General features: G+C 46.4%; 1 protein-coding gene across 9 annotated transcripts in view; it reads left to right on the top strand.

The window, feature by feature from the left end:
* MVB12B (multivesicular body subunit 12B) overlaps positions 1–24,049 on the top strand; it is a 161,610-nt gene that overhangs the window by 19,308 nt on the left and 118,253 nt on the right. For all 9 annotated transcript variants that reach the window (XM_066256202.1, XM_066256194.1, XM_066256198.1 and 6 more), the window contains one exon: positions 23,006–23,113. In XM_066256202.1, the coding sequence (XP_066112299.1) occupies positions 23,006–23,113 (108 nt within the window). The remainder of the gene's footprint in view (positions 1–23,005; positions 23,114–24,049) is intronic.

The raw sequence follows: 24,049 nt of genomic DNA, 5'->3' as shown, positions 1-24,049 counted from the left end.
CTCAGGTGAAAGGTAAGAGATAAGGCTGGACAGGTGGATGAGGCCAGATCACAGTGGGGTGTTGTAAGCCACACAAAGGAATTAATTTGGCTATTATTCCGGGGGTGGTGGGAGTCATTAAAGGATACAGAGGAGGAGGTTCTTTGCTGTATGCAGCAAGGTAGATCACTGGAGGGCCAGGTCCTGAGGCCAGTGGATGAGTTCAGAGACTCTGCTGGTGCAGGGTGAGAGGGCAGGAGCTGGGCCTTCTCCGCGGGGGTGGAAGGTGTGGGTGCATCTGAGGGACCACATATGTATTCTTTCATGGATTAAAATAGATTAACTGTTGGGAGATGGGTGCAGAGGTGAGGGAGGGGGACCAGAATGACGCCAGCGTGTCTTGCTGGGTACCTGGGCGGATGTTAGTGCTGTCAGTTGAGACAGGAATGTAGACAGCAATGTGGTGGAGGTAGGAAGAGGGCTGTTGGTTCAGTTTTGGACACACTGAGTTTGAGGTGTTCCCGAGACGTGTAGGTGGAGATGTCAGGCAGCCCTAGGTCAGAGGTCTGGAGAGAGTCTGGGTGTCATCATTGTTGCATCTACCAGGTACGAGAACAAACATCGGAGACTTTCAGGAGTTTAGATGTTACTTTATTGGCCAGTTTAACCTGCGCAGGGGCCAACTCCCAAAATGTCCGGAGACACAGTACTCACAAGGAACTCCAAACGGGAGTCGCGCCTGGCGCTTATAGCTAGGTCCTTATATATCCTAAGTGAGCAAGCATAGATGTGGCAGTTAGCTATTCGCTAGGGAGGTCGCACGCAGCATAGCAACAGGGGCCGGCATAGCAACAGGGACCGGGCTTAGCTTGGTGGTGAATTTCAAACATAAACTTCTTTGTTCTCAGCCTCACAGAGGCCCTATCAGCACTCCCTGTTCCTGCTCTTTTAATAGCCACAGCACATTTCCCTGAATCTAACAATCATCACACAGCAGAGATCGTGGCATGACTGAGATGGTACAGGGAGGTGTAGAACCAGAAGAGATGAGGTGTCAGGTCAGCACCCCCTGCAGTATTACTGATTATGGATGGGCATAAGGGAGGCACTCAGGGACCAGGGCCGAGCATCCAGAGAGGTAGGTGGAAAATTAGTAAGAAACTGAAGGAAAAGGAGTATTTCTAGAAGGAATGATCAGTAATGTCCAAGGTTGCCTAAAGGGTGAGTTAAATGAGACTGAAAGGTGGAGATGGTTGTGAACTTGGTGGCAGGCTCAGAAGCAAGACTGGCAGGGACTTGAAGAGTCCGGTAGACGTGGAAGGTGGCGAGGGGTGGCCACCTGCAGAGGGCCTTGAAAGAAGGGGGGCTGGGGAAGTGGTACCTAGAGGATGGCATGGGGTCGCGGGCTTTCTATTCTATCTGTGTAAAGGTGGAGAGTGTGAGCGTGTGTCCTTGCTAATGGGAAGGAGCCAGCAGTGGGGTGGGGGCTGACAGTGTGGGATGGAGCAGCTGTCTGATGAGACAGAGCCCCCGAGGGGGCAGAGGGCTCAGCATGCAGAGCCCACAGAGGGGAGCCAGGAAGTCGTGTTTGTTTAGCTCCTCCTCTTCCTGTGGCTGCGTGCCGGGAAGCCAGCTGTAGTGGTGGCCCCTGACCACTGAGCGGGCCTCCCCGGCAGCATGTGGACCAGTCATCCCCAAGTCTCCACGTTCATTTCTTCCTTTCTGCTCCCCTCCCCTCATCTGCCATCCTCTCAAGAGTCCTGTTTATTTCTGAAACTAGCTAGACATCCAAACATTTCTTAAAAACTGTTGCACCCGGCCTGACCTGTGCTGGCGCAGTAGATAAAGGGTCGACCTGGAACTCTGAGGTCACCAGTTCGAAACCCTGGGCTTGCCTGGTCAGGGCACATATAGGAGTTGATGCTTCCTGTTCCTCCCCCCTTCTCTCTCTCTCTCTTCTCTAAAATGAATAAATAAATAAAAATAATTTTAAAAAAAACTGTTGCACCCGTATAATCTATATATATCCTAAATGTATTTGGAATTTTCTAAATAATTGGAAGTTTCAAATGCTTCAATGTTTATATGTGAGGGCTTTGTGGACGCTGAGAGAGATGGGGCCCCCTCTGAGCCAGTGGGCTGTGTCTGGGGTACGTAGAGAGGGATGTCTTTCAAATCCTAAACCTGCAAGTGAGGGCCTAAACTTGACTCACCAAAGCATTAAAAGAAAAAGAAAATCTTTTAAATGTTGATGTAGATCCAAGCAAGTTGGTTATTTTAATATAGTGCTCAGGATAGTCTAAAGGTCACATGAAAAGCTTGTGAAGATGCTAACAATACCTTATTAAAAACACAGTGTAGACATCAAGTGGAAAATGTGGGACAGAATCATATGTTCAGTCTGATCTCAGCTGTAGCTTGAATCTCTAGAAAGCAGAAGTTGGGGAAGGAGGCCTAAGCCGGGCAGGAAGACACCCTTCTTCCTCATGGTCAGAGGACCTTGACAGCCCAGAGCCTCCAGGAGCCGCCCCTCCTGAAGCTCCACCTCCGCCCTTCCTGAAGCTCCACCCCCGTGAAGCAAAAGCAGAAGCGGACAGCGGCTTCTTCCTGTGCCCTCCAGCTCCCTCCCCACGTGGCTTTGCTGTCCAGTGCCTAGTCCCGTTTGGAAATGACCACAGACTAAACCCCACCTCCCACGTTGGTTTATTTTCAGAACCAGAGCTTGTTTTGATAAAAGGCATCAGGTGTTCCTCCTTTAGTTTTGTTAGTAAATACATTAAACTGAGATTTACTGGAATCATGGAAAGCAGTTTTATGACCAGCCCTTGGGCCTTTGTGTAATTCTCGAATCAACCCTGCCCATTCCCCTTTGCCCTGCAGAGCCTGGGACTTGGGAAGGGAACGTGCCAGAGAGGGTGCACGCGGACTGCCTGAGCTCAGTCCGTGCCTGGCACTCAGGAGGAGGGCGAGAAGCAAACGCTGGCTGGCCTTAGGATGATTTGATCAGGGATAGTGGCTTAAATTGCCTCCTAGGCCTTCCTCCCCTACCAACTAGGAATTTGGGGATCGACCAAAGACTGCAGTAATGACATTTCATAGTTGGTTCATTTGGAAAGTGGAGAGGACCCCTGGGGGAACAGTGCAGTGTTCTGGTACTTCCTCCTGCTCACAGAAACTTCCTGGTCATTGTTTAGAAAAGCTAACAATGAAACCTCAATTTGTTGGGTTAATGGAAAAGATGAGGGACTTGCTTTAATTTTCCTTTCATTTGTTTTTCAGTTAAACTTTCTGTGTTGAGAGAATGGTAGAGTTCACATGGAGTTTTATGAGGCAATATGGAGAGCTCTTGTTTACCTGTTCCCCTTTCCCCCTATTGTAACAACTTGCAAACAATATCACAACCCGGATATGGGGACGCGCACAGTCAAGATACAGGACATTTCTGTTTTTAAATGTATCTGTGATTTTATTTTTGTTGAGGTATGTTGAGGGCAACAGATCAGGAGACAATACCACTGAAGAGGTAGTTTGTTCTTATGGATCCCAAGAGGAGGGGCTCTCTATTTGGGTGGCTCTCCTAGTCAGTTCTATTTTGTGTGTAGCCCTCTGCCAGTACCACACACAGTCACTACTGCAGCTGCACAGTCTTGAAATTGGGTGAAGTGATAACTCCCGCTTTATTCTTCTTTTAAAAAATTGTTTTAGAAGCCTGGCCTGTGGTGGTGCAGTGGATAAAGCGTTGACCTGGAACGCTGAGGTCACTGGTTTGGAACCCTGCACTTGCCTGGTCAAGGCACATATGGGAGTTGATGCTTCCTGCTCCTCCCCTTTTCTCTCTCTCTCTCTCTCTCTCTCTCTCTCTCTCTCTCATTCTCTATCTCTCTCCTCTCTAAAATGAATAAATAAAAATCTTAAAAAAATTGTTTTAGCTATTTTAGCTTCCTGGTTTTTCATCTACATTTTAGGTTATTCATTTAGATTTGGATGTGTCTATATCTATAAAAACTTGCTGGAATTTAGATGGTAATTAATATTTAAAAGGGATTCTAGACTCAATTCCAACGTGGCAGTGGTTCCCCATCAACAAGCTGTAGATGTCGGTCCCATAAAATCCCTGCCTCACTTCAGTTGCCAATTGCAAGTCCAAGTTGTCACCTCTGCTTCTGACTGACCGGCTGTAGATCAGAAGTTCCAACGACCCCCTTCTCAGGTTTGATTAGTTTGAGCGGCCCTTCGAACTCAGAGAAACCTTTTACTTACTAGATTACCAGTTTATTATAAAAGGATAGGTCTCAGTCACAGCCAGATGGAAGAGATGCACAGGGCAAGGCATGTGGGAAGGCTCAGAGCCTCCATGTCCTCTCTGCCGGTCTGCCACTCTCCTGAAATCTCCACGTGCTCACGATCCTGGAAGCTCTCCGAACTCTATCCTTTTGGGGTTTTTAGGAGGCTTCATTACATAGGCATGGCTGATTAAATTATTGGCCATCAGTGATTGGTTTAAACTTCAGTCTTCTTCCCTCTCTGGAAATCAAGGAAGGGTTGGACTAAAAGTTCCAAATTTGCTGTAGAATTATTTGTAGCATTCCCTTATAATTCTCTTGCTGTCCGCAGTCTGTAATATTCTCTGTTTCTGGTATTGATCATTTGTGTCTTCTCTTTTTTTCTTTGTCAGTCTTCCTAGAAGTTTATGAATTTTATTAACCTTTTTAAACAACCCATTCTTTGTTTCATTGATTTTTAAATATTTTTCTGTTTCTAATTTTATTGACTTTTGCTTTTATCTTTATTATTTATTTCCTTCTGCTTGTTTTGGGTTTATTTTGCTCTTTTTCTAGGTTCTTGAGGTAGTAGCTTACCGTGTTTCCCCATGTATAAGATGCTCCCATGTATAAGACACACCTTAATTTTGGGCCCGAAATTTGGAAAAAGAATGTATTACATAAAGTTATTGAACTCAAGTTTTATTCATCATAAAATTCATACAACTCCTCATCACTGTCAAAACTCCCATCCATTAGCTTGTCCTCATCTGTGTCTGATGACGAATCACTGTCTTCAACAATGAGTGCAAAAACAAGCGCGAAAAAGCAGGAAATGCAAGTAAAAAAAAACCCACACCTACAACCACTGTATAAGGTGCACCCAGTTTTTACACCCCAAATTTTTCAGGGAAGTATACGTCTCATACATGGGGAAATGCAGTAGATTATTGATTTGAAACTTTTTTTTCATTTCTAATATATATATTTAGTGCTATAAATTTCCCTCTCAGCATTACTTTAGTTGTGTCCCACTAGATTCCATATTTTATTTTGTTTTCATTCAGTTCAATATATTTTTAGTTTTTCTTTAGACTTTTCTTTGATCCATAGGTTATTTAGAATTATGTTGTTTAGTTTCTAAACATTTAGAGATTTTCTAGGAATCTTCCTGTTATTGTTTTCTAGTTTGATTCTATTGTGATTGGAGAACACACTCTGTGATTTCAGTTTTTTTTGTTTTTTTTTTTTAATCTTTTTTTTTTTTTTGTATTTTTCTGAAGCTGGAAACGGGGAGAGACAGTCAGACAGACTCCCGCATGCACCTGACCAAGATCCACCCGGCACGCCCACCAGGGGCGACGCTCTGCCCACCAGGGGGCGATGCTCTGCCCCTCTGGGCGTCGCTTTTGCCGCGACCAGAGCCACTCTAGTGTCTGGGGCAGAGGCCAAGGAGCCATCCTCAGTGCCCGGGCCATCTTTGCTCCAATGGAGCCTTGGCTGAGGGAGGGGAAGAGAGAGACAGAGAGGAAGGAGGGGGGGGTGAGAAGCAAATGGGCGCTTCTCCTATGTGCCCTGGCCAGGAATCGAACCCGGGACTTCTGCATGCCAGGCTGACGCTCTACCGCTGAGCCAACCGGCCAGGGCCTGATTTCAGTTTTTAAAAAAATATATTGAAGTTTGTCCTGTAGTCCATGAAATGGTCTGTTTTGGCATATGTTTCTTGGTCACTTGAAAAGACTGTTATTGAGTGGAATTTAAAAAATATATATAGAGGTCAGATACTCTTGGTCGATAGTGTTGTGTTCTGTGTCTATGCTGATTTTTAGTCTAGTTATATTATGAATTTTAGAAACAGTAGTAAAGTTTCCAATTGTAATTTTGAAATTTTCCTTTGTTTCTTTATCTTATCAGTTTTTGCTTCGCATGCTTTTCAGCACTGTTGTCTGGTACATGCACATTTAGGGTTGCTATGTCTTTTTGGTATATTGACCATTTTGTCATTATATAATGTCCCTTTCGATCTTGTAATTATCTTTGCTCTGTAGTCTGTTTTATCTCCTATCAGTATAGCCACTCCTGCTTCCTTTTTTTTTTTTTTTTGTATTTTTCTGAAGCTGGAAACGGGGATAGACAGTCAGACAGACTCCTGCATGCGCCCGACCGGGATCCACCCGGCACACCCACCAGGGGGCGACGCTCTGCCCACCAGGGGGCGATGCTCTGCCCCTCCAGGGCGTCGCTTTGTCGCGACCAGAGCCACTCCAGCGCCTGGGGCAGAGGCCAAGGAGCCATCCCCAGCACCCGGGCCATCTTTGCTCCAATGGAGCCTCGCTGCGGGAGGGGAAGAGAGAGACAGAGAGGAAGGAGAGGGGGAGGGGTGGAGAAGCAGATGGGCGCTTCTCCTGTGTGCCCTGGCCGGGAATCGAACCCGGGACTTCTGCACGCCAGGCCGATGCTCTACCACTGAGCCAACCAGCCAGGGCCTCCTGCTTCCTTTTAATTCATGTTTTTGTGTACATCTTTTTCCATACTTTTGCTTTAAACCTGCTTTTATACCATATTAGAAATAAGTTTCTTGTAGACAGCATATAGTTAGATTATGTTTTTAAATCTACTCTCCAAATCTGTTTTTTAATTGGTCTATTTAGATTATTAGTATTTCATGTAATTATTGATATGTTGGGGCTTAAACCTGTGTTTTACTTTTTAGTTTCTGTTTAGTCTATGTTTCTTTCTTTCTTTTTTTTTTTTTTGGTTGTTTCTGTATCCTTTTTTCAGCCTTCCTGTGAGTTATCTGAACATTTGTTAGACTTTCATTTTAACTTAAGTGTTTTTGAGGATACTTCATTGTATAGCATTTTTAGTGATTGCTTTAGGTATTACATTTTGTGTGTGTGTGTGTGTTAATATCATTTTACTAGTTCAAGTGAAGTGTAGAAACCTTACTCTTTTGTGTCCCTTTACCCTCCCTCATTTATAATATAATTGTTTTAAATATTTTCATATCAGACAGTGTTATAATTTTTGCTTCTACCATCAAACCTAATTCAGAAAATTCAAAAAGAGAAGTCTTTTTACACATATTTTTATATACCATGTTTTCTCTTCCCTGATGTTTCAAATTTCCTTTTTTTAGTTATTTCTTTTCTGTTTAGAGAACTTCTTTAGCAGATCTTTTAGAGTATGTCTGCTGGCGACAAATTCTCTTAGTTTTACTTTATCTGAGAATGTCTTTATTTCCTGTTCATTTCTGAAGGATATTTCACTGAATATAGGATTCTGGGTTGACAGTTCTTTTAGCACTTGAAAAATGATGTGTTATTTCCTTCTGGCCACTGTGATTTCTAATGAGAAATCTGCCATCATTCGAATGTTGTTCCTCTATAAGTAAAGTGTTTTTTCATTCTCAATTCTTCAAAGGTTTTTCTTTGTCCTAATTTTCCCAGGAGTTTGATTATGATGTGTCCTGCTGTGGATTTATTTAGATTTATCGTGTTTGGAATTTTCCTACCTTCTTGACTGTAGATTGATGCCAGTTGTTAAATTCAGGAAATTTTTAGCTGTTATTCAGGTGCTTTTTCAGCCTCACTTTGTTCTTCCTCTCCTGGAACTCTGATGAAGGAGTGTTAGATCTTTTGTTGTAATCCACAGTTGCCTGAGGCTCTGTTCATTTTTTGTTCAGTCTATTTTCTCTCTGTTTTTCACATTAGGTCATTTCTGTTCTATCTCCCAGTTCACTGATTCTTTCTTCTCTCTTTTCCATTTTGCTGCTGAGTTCATCCATTAAGTTCGTTTCAGTTATTGTGTTTTTCAGTTCTAAAATTTCAATTTGATTCTTCTTTATATTTTCTATTTATTTGCCGAGACTTTCTACTTTTCATTTGGTTCAAGTACATTCATAATCGCACAGCGAAGCATTTTCATGATGGATACTTTAAAGGAACTTTTTTTCCCTCCAGATAATTCTACCATCTCTGTCATTCTGATTTTGGCTCTGTAGATTGCCTTTTTAAATTTAATTTGAGACTTTTATGTTTCTTGGTGCTTTTCTTTGATGAGTGGGTTTTGATTGAAACCTGGAAATTTTGGGTACGTATTATTTTATGAGACTGTGGATACTATTCAAACCTTTTATTTTAGCTGGCTTCTTCTGATGCTGCTCTGGCAGGAACTGGAGGGTGTATGTTTTCTTTCTTGCCAGGCAGAAGGAGAAATTCAGTTTCCCCACTGGGCCTCTATTGACACCCAAGAAGTTGTGCTCCTTGTTACTGCTGGATGGTGATGGGAGTTCTAACTCCCTCCTAGGCCTCCACGTATGCCTCCCAGTGGAAGTACTCATTACAGCTGCCCTGTGGCCCCCACTGACATCACAGGGTTGGGGAGGAGGCCTTGTTAGATAGCATGGCAAAAATCCTGATTTTCCACAAGGTTTCTCCATATCACTCCACTGGGGAGAGGAAGGAGAAGAGGGAGGGAAGCCTCATTGCTGCCTGGTGGGGATGAAAGTCCGGCTCTCTCGTTGGCCTTCCCTGACACCATTTTTTTAGAGGTGTTGGTGTGCCTTGTTAAGTGATCGTCTATTTCCCTATTCTGGCTTTACTGGTATGGGTGGGGTTGGAGGCCATAGTGTTTTATGTGGTGTTTGGCCAGAGTAGATCTGTTGTTGGCTAAGTGATCTGTTATTGTCTAGAGCAGGGGTCGGGAACCTATGGCTCATCTTGCGAGCCAGATGTGGCTCTTTTGATGGCTGCATCTGGCTCACAGACAGATCTCTAATAAAAAAATAATAACGTTAAAAATATAAAGCATTCTCATGTATTACAATCTATTCATTTTCTACCGCTCATGTTCATGGTTGCGGGTAGCTGGAGCCAATCACAGCTGCCCTCCGGGACAACACCAAATTTTTATTGGATAATGCCTAACGTACACAGATCATTGTATGGCTCTCATGGAATTACATTTTAAAATATGTGGCGTTCATGGCTCTCTCAGCCAAAAAGGTTCCCGACCCCTGGTCTAGAGAAAGCAGGCATAATATTTTCTTATCTTTTTAATATCTCTAGGATCTGTAGGATACACCCTTATTTATTCCTAATAATGATCATTGATATTATCTCTTTTCCTCCTTTTTTCTTTCTTTTCTTTTATTCTCTTTTTTCTTATCTATACTTTTACCAATTTTATTGATCTTCTCAAAGAACCAGTGTTTGGTTTTATTTATTTCATTTTATTTTTGTTTTATTGTTTTCTCTTTATTATTTTTTTCCTGTTTACTTTGGGTTTAGTGTTCTAGATTTTTAAGGTAGATGTTTTAGTTATTGATTAGAAACCTCTCTATTTCTAATAGAAGCATTTAATGCTATGTATTTCCCTCTGAACTCTTCATTAGCTGCATTCCTGAAAATTTGTTATTTTGTATTTAATTTTAATTCCATTCACAATACTGTATAATTTCCCTTTTGATTTCTTCTTTGACCATGGATTATTTAAATGTGTATTGTCTCAATTCCATGTATTTGGGGATTTTTTAGATATATTTCTGTTATTGAAATCTTATTTAATTCTATGTCATCAGAGAACAAGGTCACTTTAATGGCCTAGAATAGGAGTCAGCAAACTTTTTCTGTAAAGATTGAAATGGTAAATATTTTAAGCTTTGTGGGCCACACGTGGTCTCTGTTGCATATTGATTTTAACCCTTAAAAATATAAAAAACATTTGTAATTCATAAGTTGTACACAAACAGGATACAGGCTGGACTTGGCCTGTGGGCTATAGTTTATCAACCCTAACCTGGACTATCATCAGTCTTGGTAAATGTTACACAGTTAATGCCAATACAATATACCTGAAAAGAATGGATATTTCTGTTGTTGCAGTTGGAAAATTTCTGGGCATTATTAAAACAGTTCTCCTTCACTTCTCCTTCACTTCTGAGGCCCTAACTGCATGTGTTGTAGACCAATTAATATTGTCCTACAGCTCAAGTAGCTAGAAAAATACATGGAAGGAAATAATAAAGATCAAATGAGAAATCAGGAGTAAGAGAAAAGAAGGTAAAGTTGTTAACTGAGAATTGATTCTTTGTAAAAAGCATAATAAACTTTTTGGCAAATGTGATAGTAAAAGGAAATAAATATAAGCATAATTTAGATTGAAAAAAGGAAAGTAAGAGTATAAGAAGATTTGAAAATTTAAGAGAATATGATGAATAGCTCCTATGTGCAGCCTTATATGACTAAAATTGAAAATCTTAATGAGTTAGATCATTGCTACTGCTATTTCAGAAGAAGAAATCCAATAACAAACCTCTATCAAAGGAAGAAATTGGAAAAGTCATTGGAGAATTATTTCTAACAAAAGCACTAGGCCCAAATTGTTTTAAGACAGCATTCCCAAAAGTTGTCAAGTACCAGGTAATTCCCATATTCTGCAAACTATCTCAAAGCTTTAAAAAAAGAAAAAAATATGAGCAGCTTTTCAGGTTGTATAAAAGAAAGCTAATTTTTTAAAAATATTTTTTTCTTATGTCAATAAGAAAGTAGCCTCATTGACTTCTTTTATTGTTCCTAATTCCAACCCACCCCTCATCCCCAACCGAGTTTCTTGGCTAGTCCATAACCATTTTGATCATGGTTTTTAGGCTGACAAGCTTGTAAGGTTTATGTGACAGGAAATTATGTCATTGCAGATTCCACTGTGTCTGTGGAAAGGGCTGGAGGAGAGAGCAAGAATTTAAGAAAGGATTGATGTATTGACCGAGCCAATATCCAATAACTATTTTCCACTCTCCTTTGTGATAGCCGGTGGAACTGATATCACTTGTGATACTGATTCTGATGTGGTTTGTGTCAGGTGTTGTAGAAAAAGCACTTTACTGGGCCCATACTTGGAAAAGCTGAGGCTTTTGCAGTAAGATTTATTGAGAGTTGAAAGAGAAAGTTGCTCACAGGTTTTCAGTGTCTTGTCTGTGACAAGACAGGGCTTCATTTCAGGGCTCCCAGCAAATTAAGTGAAATGGGATGTTGAAGCTTTTTACTGTCTGTTCCATCAAGAAATACATCCAGTTTAGTCTTCATTAAGCCCAATATAAAGACCAAAGTTTAGTCTAGCTCAGTGGTAGAGCGTCGGCCCAGTGTGTGGAAGTCCCAGGTTTGATTCCTGGCCAGGGCACACAAGAGAAGCCCCCATCTGCTTCTCCTCCCTCCCCCCTTTCCTTTCTTTCTTTCTCTTCCCCTCCCGCAGCCAAGGCTCCACTGGAGCAAAGTTGGCCTGGGCGCTGAGGATGGCTCCATGGCCTCTTCCTCAGGTGCTAGAATGGCTCCGGTTGCAACAGAGCAATGCCCAGATGGGCAGAACATTGCCCCCAGTGGGCATGCCAGGTGAATCCTGGTTGGGCGCGTGTGGGAGTCTGTCTCTCTGCCTCCTGGTTTCTCACTTCAGAAAAAAAAAAAAGTTTAGTCTAGTCCAGGCGCTGCTCGAAGCCTGCATGGGGAAACCATCTGGCTGCCAGCCCACACAGCATGGCTGCTGCTTGGAGACCCTGTGAATGAACAGCAGAGCTAGCTTGTTTCCAAGCAGGAAGAGAGAGTGCTTTGCCAAGCTTGTATTTATAGTTTTGTGCTGGGAAGAACTAGCTTTTCTTTAAGCCACCCAATCATTTTCTTTAACATTTCATGGGCTTGTGTTGGTTCCTCCCTCTAACCAATCAGATCCTCCTTCTAGGCTAGACTGACAAGCTTCTGTGGTTGCCATTCTGGCTTCCACTGTTCACATCTTAAAATGAAAGCACGGAAGCAAAAGCACCTTCCCCCAGCACCTGTCCAGCGGTGCCTTGGGAATATTCCTCTCAAACCTGAGTCTGGAGGGCTGAGGCACAGTGGACTCTGAGGGCACAATGGATTCCTGAAATGTGCAGTTGAGCCTATAAATGCTTTAGCCTCCCAGCAAATTAAGCGAAATGGGATGTTGAAGCTTTTTACTGAAGCAGGCTTTCCACATTCTATAAAATTTAATGCCCAACTCCTTTTGCTCTCTTTCCCCATCAATATCTAGCTACCTGCCTGCGTTAACAGAACCGTCCCCAGTGCACCTCCCTCACTCCATTCTAGCCTTGCCCTCCTTCTACTGCCAGTGGACACAGTTTAAAACATCAGATTACTCACCTACTTAGAATGTTTCTCCAGCTCTGTGTTTTTAGACTCAAAGGCAAATTCATTGTTTTATTTACTACTGAGTGTTCAGCAACTAGCACTCAGGAGGTGTTTATCAAATGGATGGACTTCACTGGAACCTAAGACTTACTTTTATTTGCCCTTTTCTACCTTCTATCCCTTGTCCTACTCCTTGAACTCTCGAGTTCCTCAAATACGCTGTTCCCATTCCTGCCTCTGTGACTTTGTGCGCACACACCGTTCCTCTCCATGTGGAATGATGTTCTAACTCTGCGTTTGGATGGCGTGTTTACTTTGATCTATTGCAGCTCTTATGACTCTTTAACTACAGTTGTCAGCAGGTATGTATCTCTGTCTATGTCGCAAGGCCGTCTGGAGACCATGGGTCAGTGTCCTTCCTAGAGCTGCACCTCTAGTACCCAGCATGGTGCCTGGGTGCACACATAACCACCGGGCATGCAAGAACGTTTATGGAATTGAATTCTCTAGCTCCATTCTGTTTTGCCTTTCTATGTCTGGGATATTGGATGCCAACAGCCAGCTAAGTTATGTTTGTGTTAAACATGAATTGAAATGCAATTACAGCTGGCAATGTGGTTTGAGAGCTGAGTAATAGAGTAAATAGGAAGGGTGGCTTAGTCACAAGTGCCAGTTCATCTCCTTTGCTTTCTTGCTCCTGTCACTGAGCATGACTCATGAGCTCACGAATTCAGCTTGTCTCCTCTTAAATCCCATCACTTTGACTCTTCCTGTCCTCCTTGTCTCGCTGGGTCTCTTTCAGGGCCTCTTTGTTAAAACCAGCCAGGAGCGCAGAGCCGGCCTTGCAGGCTGAGCAGGAGTGTACCAGCACTCCAGGTGGTCTGTGCGGAGAGCTGCGGTGGAGCTGGGGCCAGCAACAGGGGGCGGGTTGGCGGGGAGCCTCAGCCAGCGCGCAGACCTGGTGTCCTTCCTCAGAGCCCGGGAAGCCAGGAAGGGCACTGGGTTCTCTGCTAATCCCAGGATGGCGAGTTTTTGCTATTTTCTTAACTATACCCTGCTAGGGCCCTAGCTAAGGCAAAAGCAGTGCCATTTGCTTATCAAAGACATTGCCTTTTTATCTTAGACCCAGTTTGTTTTTATGGTCTTATTGAATTGGTATTCAGAAATTGTGGTTTAGAAATTGTGTTCAGGCCTCTCTTCTTCGCCAGGCCCCCGGTTCCACCGGACTCATGGATGAGCCCACCTATCATGGCTGCCTGACACTCATCCTGAATATTCCAGAACTGAACTGTCTTGTTTCCGTACCACTCATTCCCCATCCAGTCCCCCAACCCACAGCTGCCCCTGAATTCTTCTTACCAGACAGCGGCCAGAATCGTCCTGGGGCTCCTCCGCCCATGCCCCATCCCACCTCTGGCAGGCATTCACCCTTTCTGTCTCCACTACTGCCGCGGCCCAGGTCCTCACTGCTGTCCCACAGAGCTGCTCCCAGGAGCCCCTGCCTCTCCTTCTCAGCCCGGGGTTCCTCCTTTAAAACACCACTTAGAATTCTTCCTCCTGCTCCCGTTCTGCAGATGCCTCCTCTTCCTCAGAGATGGGTCCTGGACTCGCGCCCGCCCCGCTCTGCCCACCTCTGTGGTCTGTCTCCTCGCTCGCCCTGACCTGGCCACAGTCCCCCAGCCCAGCTTGTTCCGCTAATGCTCTTTTTGATCCTGTCTGTCAGGGATGTGCCTGCCCCTCTCCCCCAGCCCTGTGTCTGCCTATTGTCGATGCTCATGGAGCATCCACCTAAAGCTGCCTCTGATTTCCCTCTTCTGGCCCTCGCCAGCTCCTCCCTGCACCCTGATGCACTTTCATATTCTTGTTTAGTCCTCATAGTACCAATGCCACTCTGCCCTGCACTTCCAGTAATGCCAGATGTCCGTGCTGTCCCTGTGCGAGCTGCTCCTATAGAAAGTATTTACTTCACACAATGACCCTGCGCAATCACCATTATAAACTTATTTTACAGTAAAAAAACAAAGCATGAGATCACACAACAGGTGCGGAAGAGCTGAGATCAAGTCTAGTTCTTCCACTCTGCATTGTACCCTCACCATGTCTGCTGGCCTTCCTGGAAGGTGGGACCGCGTCACTCATATTTGTATACGCTGAGGTGCGTGGTGCGAGTGCCTTATGTGTCAGGAGTACTTAGTAAACATTTGCCGAAAGAAAAGTCGAGACCTGTGGCTTGAGGAGATGAACTGTACCCTGGTGATGACAGCACATGCAGGGCGAGGTCTCTGTTCAAAGCCAGGTCAGCCTGCCCCCCCCCCCCGGGTGTGCGGGGAAGCAGTACTTCCATACAGCGCCAACTCATCAATCCGGTGATGGCTGTGTGTGGGACGCTGCTGGGTAAAGCGCTTCATTTCTGTTGTTTCTTTTAGTCGTTACTCCAGCTGTATGAGATAGAGCCTGTTGTCTCCCTTTACAAAGGCAGAGGCTGAGGCTCAGAGAAGTGGAGGGGCTCAGCCAAGGTCACACAGCTGCTGAGTGGTGAAGTCAGGATTTGAATGCACTCCTTTCTGATACCGAAGCCCATGTGTTCACCTGCTTCGTTTCACCTGCTTCCCTGGCCCAGGAGAGTCAGTAGTGGTTGTGTGAGGCACAGACTATTATCCCAGTGTCCAGCCAGAGAGGGGGCGGGGAACCCCGTGCTGTGGCGGGTGGGTAGAGAGGGGGTGGGGAACCCCGTGCTGTGGCGGGTGGGTAGAGAGGGGGTGGGGAACCCCGTGCTGTGGCGAGTGGATAGAGAGGGGGTGGGGAACCCCGTGCTTTGGCGAGTGGATAGAGAGGGGGTGGGGAACCCCGTGCTGTGGCGAGTGGATAGAGAGGGGGCGGGGAACCCCGTGCTGTGGCGGGTGGGTAGAGAGGGGGTGGGGAACCCCGTGCTGTGGCGGGTGGGTAGAGAGGGGGCGGGGAACCCCGTGCTGTGGCGGGTGGGTAGAGAGGGGGCGGGGAACTCCGTGCTGTGGCGGGTGGGTAGAGAGGGGGTGGGGAACCCCGTGCTGTGGCGAGTGGATAGAGAGGGCGGTCTGCAGGAACAGCCTCACGCACAGCCTCTCTGTTCTTCCCTGTTCACCAGACGCACCTTCCTAATTAAATTCTCTCTTCCTCCCAGGATCCTTGGTAGGAAGGACCAGTGAACCCTGCCTTTTCAAATTTAATTAAAAATATCTTTATGACATTTTCAAATTATAAAACTCATTTCTGAAACTGAGTCATGTAGAATTGTATAAACTAAAAGAGTGAAAATATTCCCTTGCCTTTTCTCTGCTCTTACAGTTTAGAGGTGTCCTTTTAGACTTGTTTCCTCTTGCAAAGAATTATATTCATTTTCAATTGAATAAGAAATACAAAAATCTTCTCATTTAAAAAAAATCAAATAATACAAATAATACAACCAGAGCTGGGGTACCTTTCGACCGCACCCCTCGTATCTGCTGGCCACTGTCACCAGTGCTTTTGTCTACACTTTTGTCTACATTTGCATATATAAGTGACTTAAAGAAATTAATCACAACTAGTGCTTTTAATAGCAATTAGATCTGGCTATTTTTTAACTGACCGATGCACATGCATGTAGACGCTCTGAGTGCCATGTCGGGGTCTGCCGCGTTCTCGTTCCGGGCTGTGGGTCCCGCGGTGGGCTGCACGTGCTGCACAAGCTTCCGCCTGCCGCCCAGCTTTCGGGTTCGTTCCAGTTTCTCATGAAGCAAAGCCTCCATACATCCTTTCTGTTCAGGCCAGGTATAGTAAATAAAAATACAGGATGCCCAGTTAAATTGGAAAATATTGAAATTTCTTAAATTAAAAAATATATCGCTCATTGTTTCTGAAATGCTAATTTAACTGGGTGTCCCGTGTTTTCTCTAGAAACTCTCCTCCTTGTACACATGTGCATGTATTTGAAAGACCCAACTTTTTTTTTTAGGTCTCTACTATCTAATTAAAAAAAAATTGTATTCCAAAATAGTCACATGACTTTGTCCATAGGAGAGAAGGTTTGATGGGAGAAGCCGAAGGGGAGGATATCGCGGAAGACGAGAGCATGTTCTGGCTGATGTCGTCGGGCAGCTTTGCAGGCGTGGGTTCTTCCGGCAGGCCTCAAGTGATGGGAACCTTCCCGGGGATGGGGTCTCAGAGGGAACAGGAGCAAAGCCAGGGAGGCTGGACAGCGCCCGGCAGGTGTAGGAAAGGAAACTCAGGTAGGGACAGCTAGAGAGCCAGCCAGGGTGGTGCGGTGTCACGGGCCCGAGGGGAGTGAGTGTCATGCCCCTGTGCTCTGGGATGGGGCAGAGGGAACAGCAGCAGTCTCAGGGACAGGGACGCACCTTTGTTTCTTTTGCTAAAGAATATTAGACGTTTCCAGCTGAAGCTCTGTGGCCGGTTTGAGCCCTCCATCCAGGATACAAAATGAGCTGATGCAGAGGAAGTCAGAACTAAATGAAAGCAGCCTAGAGTTCTCCAGCTTGGCACTGGATAAGTCGAATGGCTCTTCTCATTTTATAGTTTTTACAAAGTATTTTGGGCACATGTCCTGTTAGGGATCTAGAGGGTGGTTCAGGAGGCTCCCTGCCTCCTTGCTGTGCCCACACACTGCTCTGATTAAGAGTTTAAGTGGCTCCATGGTTGGCCACTGTCTGACCTGGGCCAAGTGTATGTTTCCACAGTGCGTGATCTAACACATCAAGGGCCCTTTGAACTTCATTCTTATTCATACTGTCAGCCAGATATTTCCTTTGGAATGTCTGCCGAGTTTCCTGGCCCCTTTGATTGCTTTCTGTCTGCCAAGTACATCTTTGAATTGTGGGCGGGCCCTCTTAAAACCCCGGGGTGCGAACAGGTTGATGAATCTGGTGGTTAGCTGTGGTGTCTTTCAAAAGCTTCCCTTTGGGCAGAAAGCGGGCGATTCTGATGTCGAGGAGCCTCTGACAGTTTGGAGATTTCGCTGTGCAGCTCCTATCCAGGGGGCTTGGTCGGGCACTTGACTCACAAAGCCTTTCAAGCAGATCTTGTATTTCTCATCCCATCAAGTGAGGTCTTTTACATTTGTTGTTTTTCTTATTATAAAAGTTATATAGAGTCAAAAGGTACAGACTTCCAGTTATAAAATAATAAAGTCATGGGGCTATAGTGTACAGCATTATATGTGACCTGTATTTAGCTCTAGAAGTGTTACAGGTGGTTTTTGTAAACCCCAGATTTGGTGGCATTCTGTGTTATTTTGCTCTGGGGTAGGACGTTTTCGTTCGCAGTGGAGGCACACTCGGGACCTCTCTACCGTGGAGGCCCCGTTCCCCGTGTTTTGTTTCTCTTTCCAGAAGAGTCTTTCGGTGGGTGTTTCATTGATCCTACAGTTTATCTCATCTTTGTATTTTACCTTCTGGAAGAACTCCTCAATTTTCTCTTGCAGTATTTTATTTTTTGAATTTTTAAATTTTAGCTATCACTTTTTTTTCCATTTCTAGGCTCTTTATATTGTTCTTAAGTTATTCCTTTTAAGAACATTTTCACAATATTCCGTGCTTGCCTTGTGAGTGTCATATAGAGCCTCATCCCTCTGAGGATGTTAATTATAGATTGTGTTGTTGTTCCTTGGCTTTTATTGTTCCCTCATATTATCTCCAAGCACCCACCTTCCTAATTTGGGCCCTGACTTTCCCCAGTGCCTAGTGATCTTCTGTTGTCAGTTTATACGTAAGAACGAGGCACTGGCTCTGGGGCTGGAGCTAGGTGGGTAGGGGCAAGGGACACGGGGGTGCAGCAGGGCCCGGCTTCTGTAGCAGGAGGCCCCCAGAGTCTGTGTGCGATGGGCTGCTCTCTGCACTCTTCAGTTCCTCCAGGGAGGGCTCCTTCCTTATCCAGCACGTGGGCGGTTCAGCTGGCTGCCCAGGTGAGCCTGGTGGGGGCAGGGAGGGGCCCACCACTCAGGGTGCGTCCTTAACCCCTGTCCTCACTCCGGAGTCTTACTTCCTCCTTCGCCTCTTTCCCCGCCCACTGGGCTGGTGTTTGGAGTCCTGAGCCTTACTGGTTTCATTGCTGCAGAAAATACATCCAAAATGGGGGTAGGGGTCTGGGGGGGCCTAACTGCTTCGTTTACAGACCCTGTTTCGGCCCTAAACTCACACCTGCCCACCTCCACGCCATCCGCCCTCCTCCCCGGTACTGTGTGGTGGCTCTGGGTCCTGGAGCTCTGAGGGGTCCCCTCAGGTCCTCAGATGACAAACCCCTCCAGTCTGCTCAGGCCGCACCTTCCTCTTGCCACAGCCCCAACACTGGCTGGCAGCTCTCTTGTGTTTGTTTTACTCCTGTCTTGCTCCTTTCTTTAGCAGGTTTATACTTTCTCCACGTGATTGTCATTTTAGCCGAGAAGAGAAATAAACTCGTGTGTTCCAACTGACTCCTGCTCAGAGGACAGCACCTATATGCAGGCTGTGCAGGAACAAGAAAGAGGGCGGGTAGGAGAGTGTGAGTGTGTGCGAGTGTGAGAAAGAGAGAGTATGAATGTGCATATGCATGTGTGTGCCTGTGAGTATGTGAGTGTATGAGTGTGTCTTTTTGTGAGAGTGTGTAACTGCGTGTGTCTGCGAGTATCTGTATGTGTATATATATGTGAGAGAGAGAGAGTGTGTGTGTATGTGTGTGTGTGTGTGTGTGTGTAGCCCTGTAACAGACACTCTGGAGTCACTACAGTCCATTGCAGCATTGATAAGACTCTAGGCATTTGGGGAACAAAGCAGAGACTGACAGGGTAACCGAAAAACCAAGTGGCTTGATTATTGAAATGTGTAAGTCTTCACAGAGTGCTGATTTTGAGGGGGATACACTTAGCTCCAGGGATTAAATCTTGGAAATTTCAGTTTTAAAAATTCTTTCCTGTCTGACCTGGTGGTGGCGCAGTGGATAGAGCATCGGACTGGGATGCGGAAGGACCCAGGTTCGAGACCCCGAGGTCGCCAGCTTGAGTGCGGGCTCATCTGGTTTGAGCGAGGCTCACCAGCTTGAACCCAAGGTCGCTGGCTCCAGCAAGAGGGGTTACTCGGTCTGCTGAAGGCCCACGGTCAAGGCACATGTGAGAAAGCAATCAATGAACAACTAAGGTGTTGCAACGCGCAATGAAAAACTAATGATTGATGCTTCTCATCTCTCTCTGTTACTGTCTGTCCCTGTCTATCCCTCTCTCTGACTCACTCTCTGTCTCTGTAAAAAATAAAAAAAAATAAAAAAAAATAAAAAAAATTAAAAATTCTTTCCTGAGTTGGGTAGCTGGCAGAGTCTGTGGTTTTTCACACTTTGCTCCTGATTGAATGACTAATTTGTTCATTCCTTCCTTCAACAAATGTTGATCAAGCCCATTGTGTCAGGCACTCTGCTTAGTGCAGGGGTAAGTGGCGGGCAGAGAGCATTGTCCTGGTGGATGGTGGAGGCTGGTAACTGGTAATCGCACAAGTAGGTAATTTATGCCGGAAGACCAGGTCTCCTGGAGATGGGGAAGGAACCCTGAGGAGCAGAGGTTGGAGCTGAGCTCTGATGTGACAATTCGGGGGTTTTCAAATCCCAGTGTAGCATGACATCACTTTCAATATTTGATTTGATGCGTGTCCTCATTTTTAGTTCAAGCATGTTAGCACTGGCTTTGCGAGTGCTCCCTGGTGAATACTGAGGCAGGACTCTTCATCTCCTCTAACCCTGCAGTGCTCAGAGCCCTTACACACACACACACACACACACACACACACACACACACCTCCCATCTCGGGACTCAGAGACGGCTGCAGTGCTCAGAGCCCCTACACACACACATACACACACACACACACACACCTCCCATCTCGGGACTCAGGGACGGGCTGCTGAGCTCACAGGGTCAGAGTTTAGACATAAAAATTTGCAGGGGCGTCCCGTGCAAATACCTGTCTCACACATAATTTATCTTGTAGGCTGGTAGCTCATCTAACTTGGGAAGGGAAGAATTTAGGTTCGTAAGCACCTTTATGTGACTGGATTGGAAAGAAGCTGCTCAGTACGTGGTGTTACTACAGCGAAGGCAGGGCTGGGAACCCCAGTGCCCCTGCTGCGACAAGGCCCAGGTCTTCTCACTCCCGCTCCTGCTCGTGGAGCTGTGGCCCTGTGTGGATCTAGCTCACATGGCCCAGGCTTCCGGTGCCTCTGCATTCCACCCAGACACACACGCGCGTGCGCACCCCCACCCCTGGTCTCTCTCCTCCCTTGCCTCCCCTTGGCTGGGGTTGGAGGGCATTGCACATCTTGACTTCATTGCCGATGAGTTGTGGACTCAGGGCGAGCCTGGGCCTTTGGTGCGCTTGTCTGTTTATAATGCTTCTCAGACTCGGGTTGGGGACGGGAACCGGGAGGATGGAGAATGGGGCCCTGAGGAAGGGCTGGCCTGCTGCCCTCAGTGTGCCTGCACTGGCCTCTTTGCCATGTCACGGTGTCTTCTTGCTCAGAAAAGGGACGATTCTAGCAGTGGTGAGAAGGGGGAATCAACATTTTCAAACCCTAGAAACAATAACCTTGAGGTAGGGTGCACCCCACCCCTCCATAGAATTTCCAGAGATGCGGGAGAGCCCTGTGGACTCCCTCCCTTTCTGGTGGAAGGTCAAAGACACAGCTCTCTTCCCTCTGAGGTCGCAGCTTGCGGGTCCGCAGACTTCAAGTTCAAGTGTTCTGCAGACATGTTTTTAAATGTATTAGAAATAATGCATTTATTTTAGAGAAGCCAAATAGGTTTCCTTCTTTGTTCATATACATTTTTTTTTTTGTTTTCACATTTTAATGGTTCTGAAATTGGGATGCACCTTAAAATAGACTTGTACATTTTGATATGATACTATGTTTTTTCCTGAAGGGGTGCTTTTTAAATCCGTGGGTGATTCCCAAGTGACTACATCCTTGAATCGAGGAACTGCAGTAAAAGTAGAGTTTGGGAAACCAAAAATCTCTCAGAGCATGGAATCCAGGGGAGAAAACAAGCCAGAGGGATTCTCGGTGGTGGAGAGTGGGGCCCCTGCCTTAGATCTCATGTGCTTCAAGAAACTTAACGTCTGACTGCTAGGGAAGAGGGGCGCCAACCAGGCCTCCTCCCGCACCAGCCGGCTTCCTCCCGCGGGGATGGCGTCCGGAGCGAGCGCTAGGCGCCTAGAGTTGGTCCCGCCCCACCCTCCTCCAGACTTCAGGTCAGACATACTGGCTTGTTTAGCAGAAGGACCTCTCTTCTCTCTTTGTACCATTCGCTCACTCACAGTTGTTGGGTTCATAAAACAAGCCTTTTCTTTTGCCTGCTGGCTCATGGCCTTTCCTGAGGCAGCCCCAGAGAAGAATGTGGCTGTGGGGGGACTCCTGGAATGTCGGAGGGGCGGCCTCCGCGCCCCTGGCCTCTGCTGGTGACGGTGACGGGGGGGGGGGGGGGGCTGGCATGCTGCGAGCACGTTCTTGGGACAGGGCTGACTCCGGGCAGGTTCTTTAAAGAATGGAGACACTCAGCAGTTTGTCAGCACGGCCGGGAGGTTGTCAGATCAAGGATGCGTCCTGAAGTCTGCACCTCACAAGGACAAGCAGGGAGACTCTGAGTGCACCCTGATTGGGATGCTGCCCCCAGCCTTCCAGTGTCCCCCACGGGGTGGCAGCCAAGATGCTGGAGGTTGATGAGTCCTCGGATGAGGTGCTGGTGATGCTGTAGTGTCAGGCTGCCGAGCACGAGGGCAGACGAGCCCGCACCATCCGCTCGGACAGCAGCCTGGAAGGGTCGGGAACGCTGAGCTCGTCTGGCCTTTTCTCTCCCCTCCCTTCTCCTCGTGAACCCTCTCCCACCGCTGTGGACCTTCACACTAACCCCCTCCCCCCACAGTGCGGTGCACAGGTCCTGTAATCAAGACTGGTTTTGTCCTCGAACTCTTCTTACAGGAAAATGTCTGCATTTGTGTGTGAGAAAATGGCTTCCTAGTGAGGCTATAAACCGGGAACAGATTTTTCTGATTTTCCTATCATGATACGGTTTCTGACCTTGAACACCACTCACAGAGTTTGTACCAAGTAGACAGGGTGAGGAGCGAGTTTTCCTGCCCCCAGGCCCCAGTGGATTCCCATTCACGGAAGCACTGTGGCTGGCCGCAGGGCCCTGGAACGCTCTGTGTCAGTCTCCCCACAGGCAGTCCCCTTTCAGGTGGCATTTCACACCCCATTGGACTCTCTCCTCCACCCGGGCCATCCCCGAGTAAGTGTTAATGAGCAGCTTCGTGGGCTGACTTCTGCAATCCCTCCTTGGTCCATTACAACAAAAGTTGCTCTTTTCTCATTAGAACCATTTTTGTCAGGGTGTCTTTAATCAATGGCTTCCCCGGGGACAATATTTTTAGAAGTTGTATTTTTCACACTCTCCCTTTTCCCCTTTTGGAAGATCTCTTCCCCGGGCCTAGTGAAATGAACTAATGAGATGCCAGGAGAGTTGGGGCCGGTGTTAATTGGCGCAGGTATGAAGAAGCGGTCGCTCACCTTGGGTTCCGCCCTGCCTCACCCGCGGCCCCTCTCTGTCTCCTGCTGCAGGTCGCGCAGACGGCAGATGGTGTGGACGCCGACCTCTGGAAAGACGGCTTATTTAAGTCCAAGGTTACCAGATACCTGTGTTTCACAAGATCATTTTCCAAAGAAAATGTAAGTCTAGGAGTGCTTTTCCATTTGCTGAGTGAGCACCAGCCACTTACACTCCTGTTTGAAATGTCCTCCTGTTTCTGCCGTGGTTTCTGTTCGTCACCATGTTAATTTATCTGTGGTTTTAGTGAACTGGGAATCGGCAGCCAGCACGGTGCTTCATTTATTAACGGTATTATTAGCCATGTACCCAAGTGTGCTGCGACTTCCATTAAAATGTGTTCTCCGAAGGAAGCCAGGACATTTCTCACAGCTCTCGTCCACCCACCCACCATCCCTCCAAGTGACAAGTCACAGGGAGCGTGGACGAGAGAACTTTCTGGCAGAGCTGGGTTTAAAGTTGACCGACAAATCGCGGCATGGCTGGAAAGGTGCTGCGTGGCCAGCCCTTGGCACAGGTGCAGCCTTGTTTCCAAAATGACTTTCTCCCCACGTCTCTATGACACGCGATGTCTCATTGCTTCTCTACGTAGGTATCCACCGAGTGTAGGTGTCTTTTAGTATGCTGCTTTTCATACCTGGGTCCATAAATTAGGAAGTTCTTAAAGATATCTACTAAAGATTTTCCAGTAGTATTTCAATGGGTGGCTTAGAACAAAGGGCACTGGCTTCCCTGAGTATCTGTCTGTGCGCGGGGCGGCCGCATCATCCTGCAGACACGCTGCCGCCGGCCGTCCGGGCCACCTCCGAGCGTCAGTTCCTTTCCTGAGCTCTGAGGGTTGGGGCTCTGCCCTGTCACCCGGCTTTCCTAGCCCCAAAGCGGGGCTGGTCACATTTTCATTTTCACAGGTGCCATTTTATTTGGGGCCTAAATGTTACTGTCTCTTTCTAATGCAAAGTCTTTTGGAAATATTTTTATTATTTTTATAAATTTTAATATAACAGTAATATATGTTCATGGTTTAAAAAGAAAAAAAGCCCTAAACATCTTCATTCAGA

The sequence above is a fragment of the Saccopteryx bilineata genome, chromosome 2 (assembly GCF_036850765.1).
Source record: "Saccopteryx bilineata isolate mSacBil1 chromosome 2, mSacBil1_pri_phased_curated, whole genome shotgun sequence".
In the NCBI taxonomy this organism is placed as follows: domain Eukaryota; kingdom Metazoa; phylum Chordata; class Mammalia; order Chiroptera; family Emballonuridae; genus Saccopteryx; species Saccopteryx bilineata.
The sequence above is the reverse complement of the archived record's forward strand: the minus strand, read 5'-3'. Positions and strand labels throughout refer to the sequence as shown.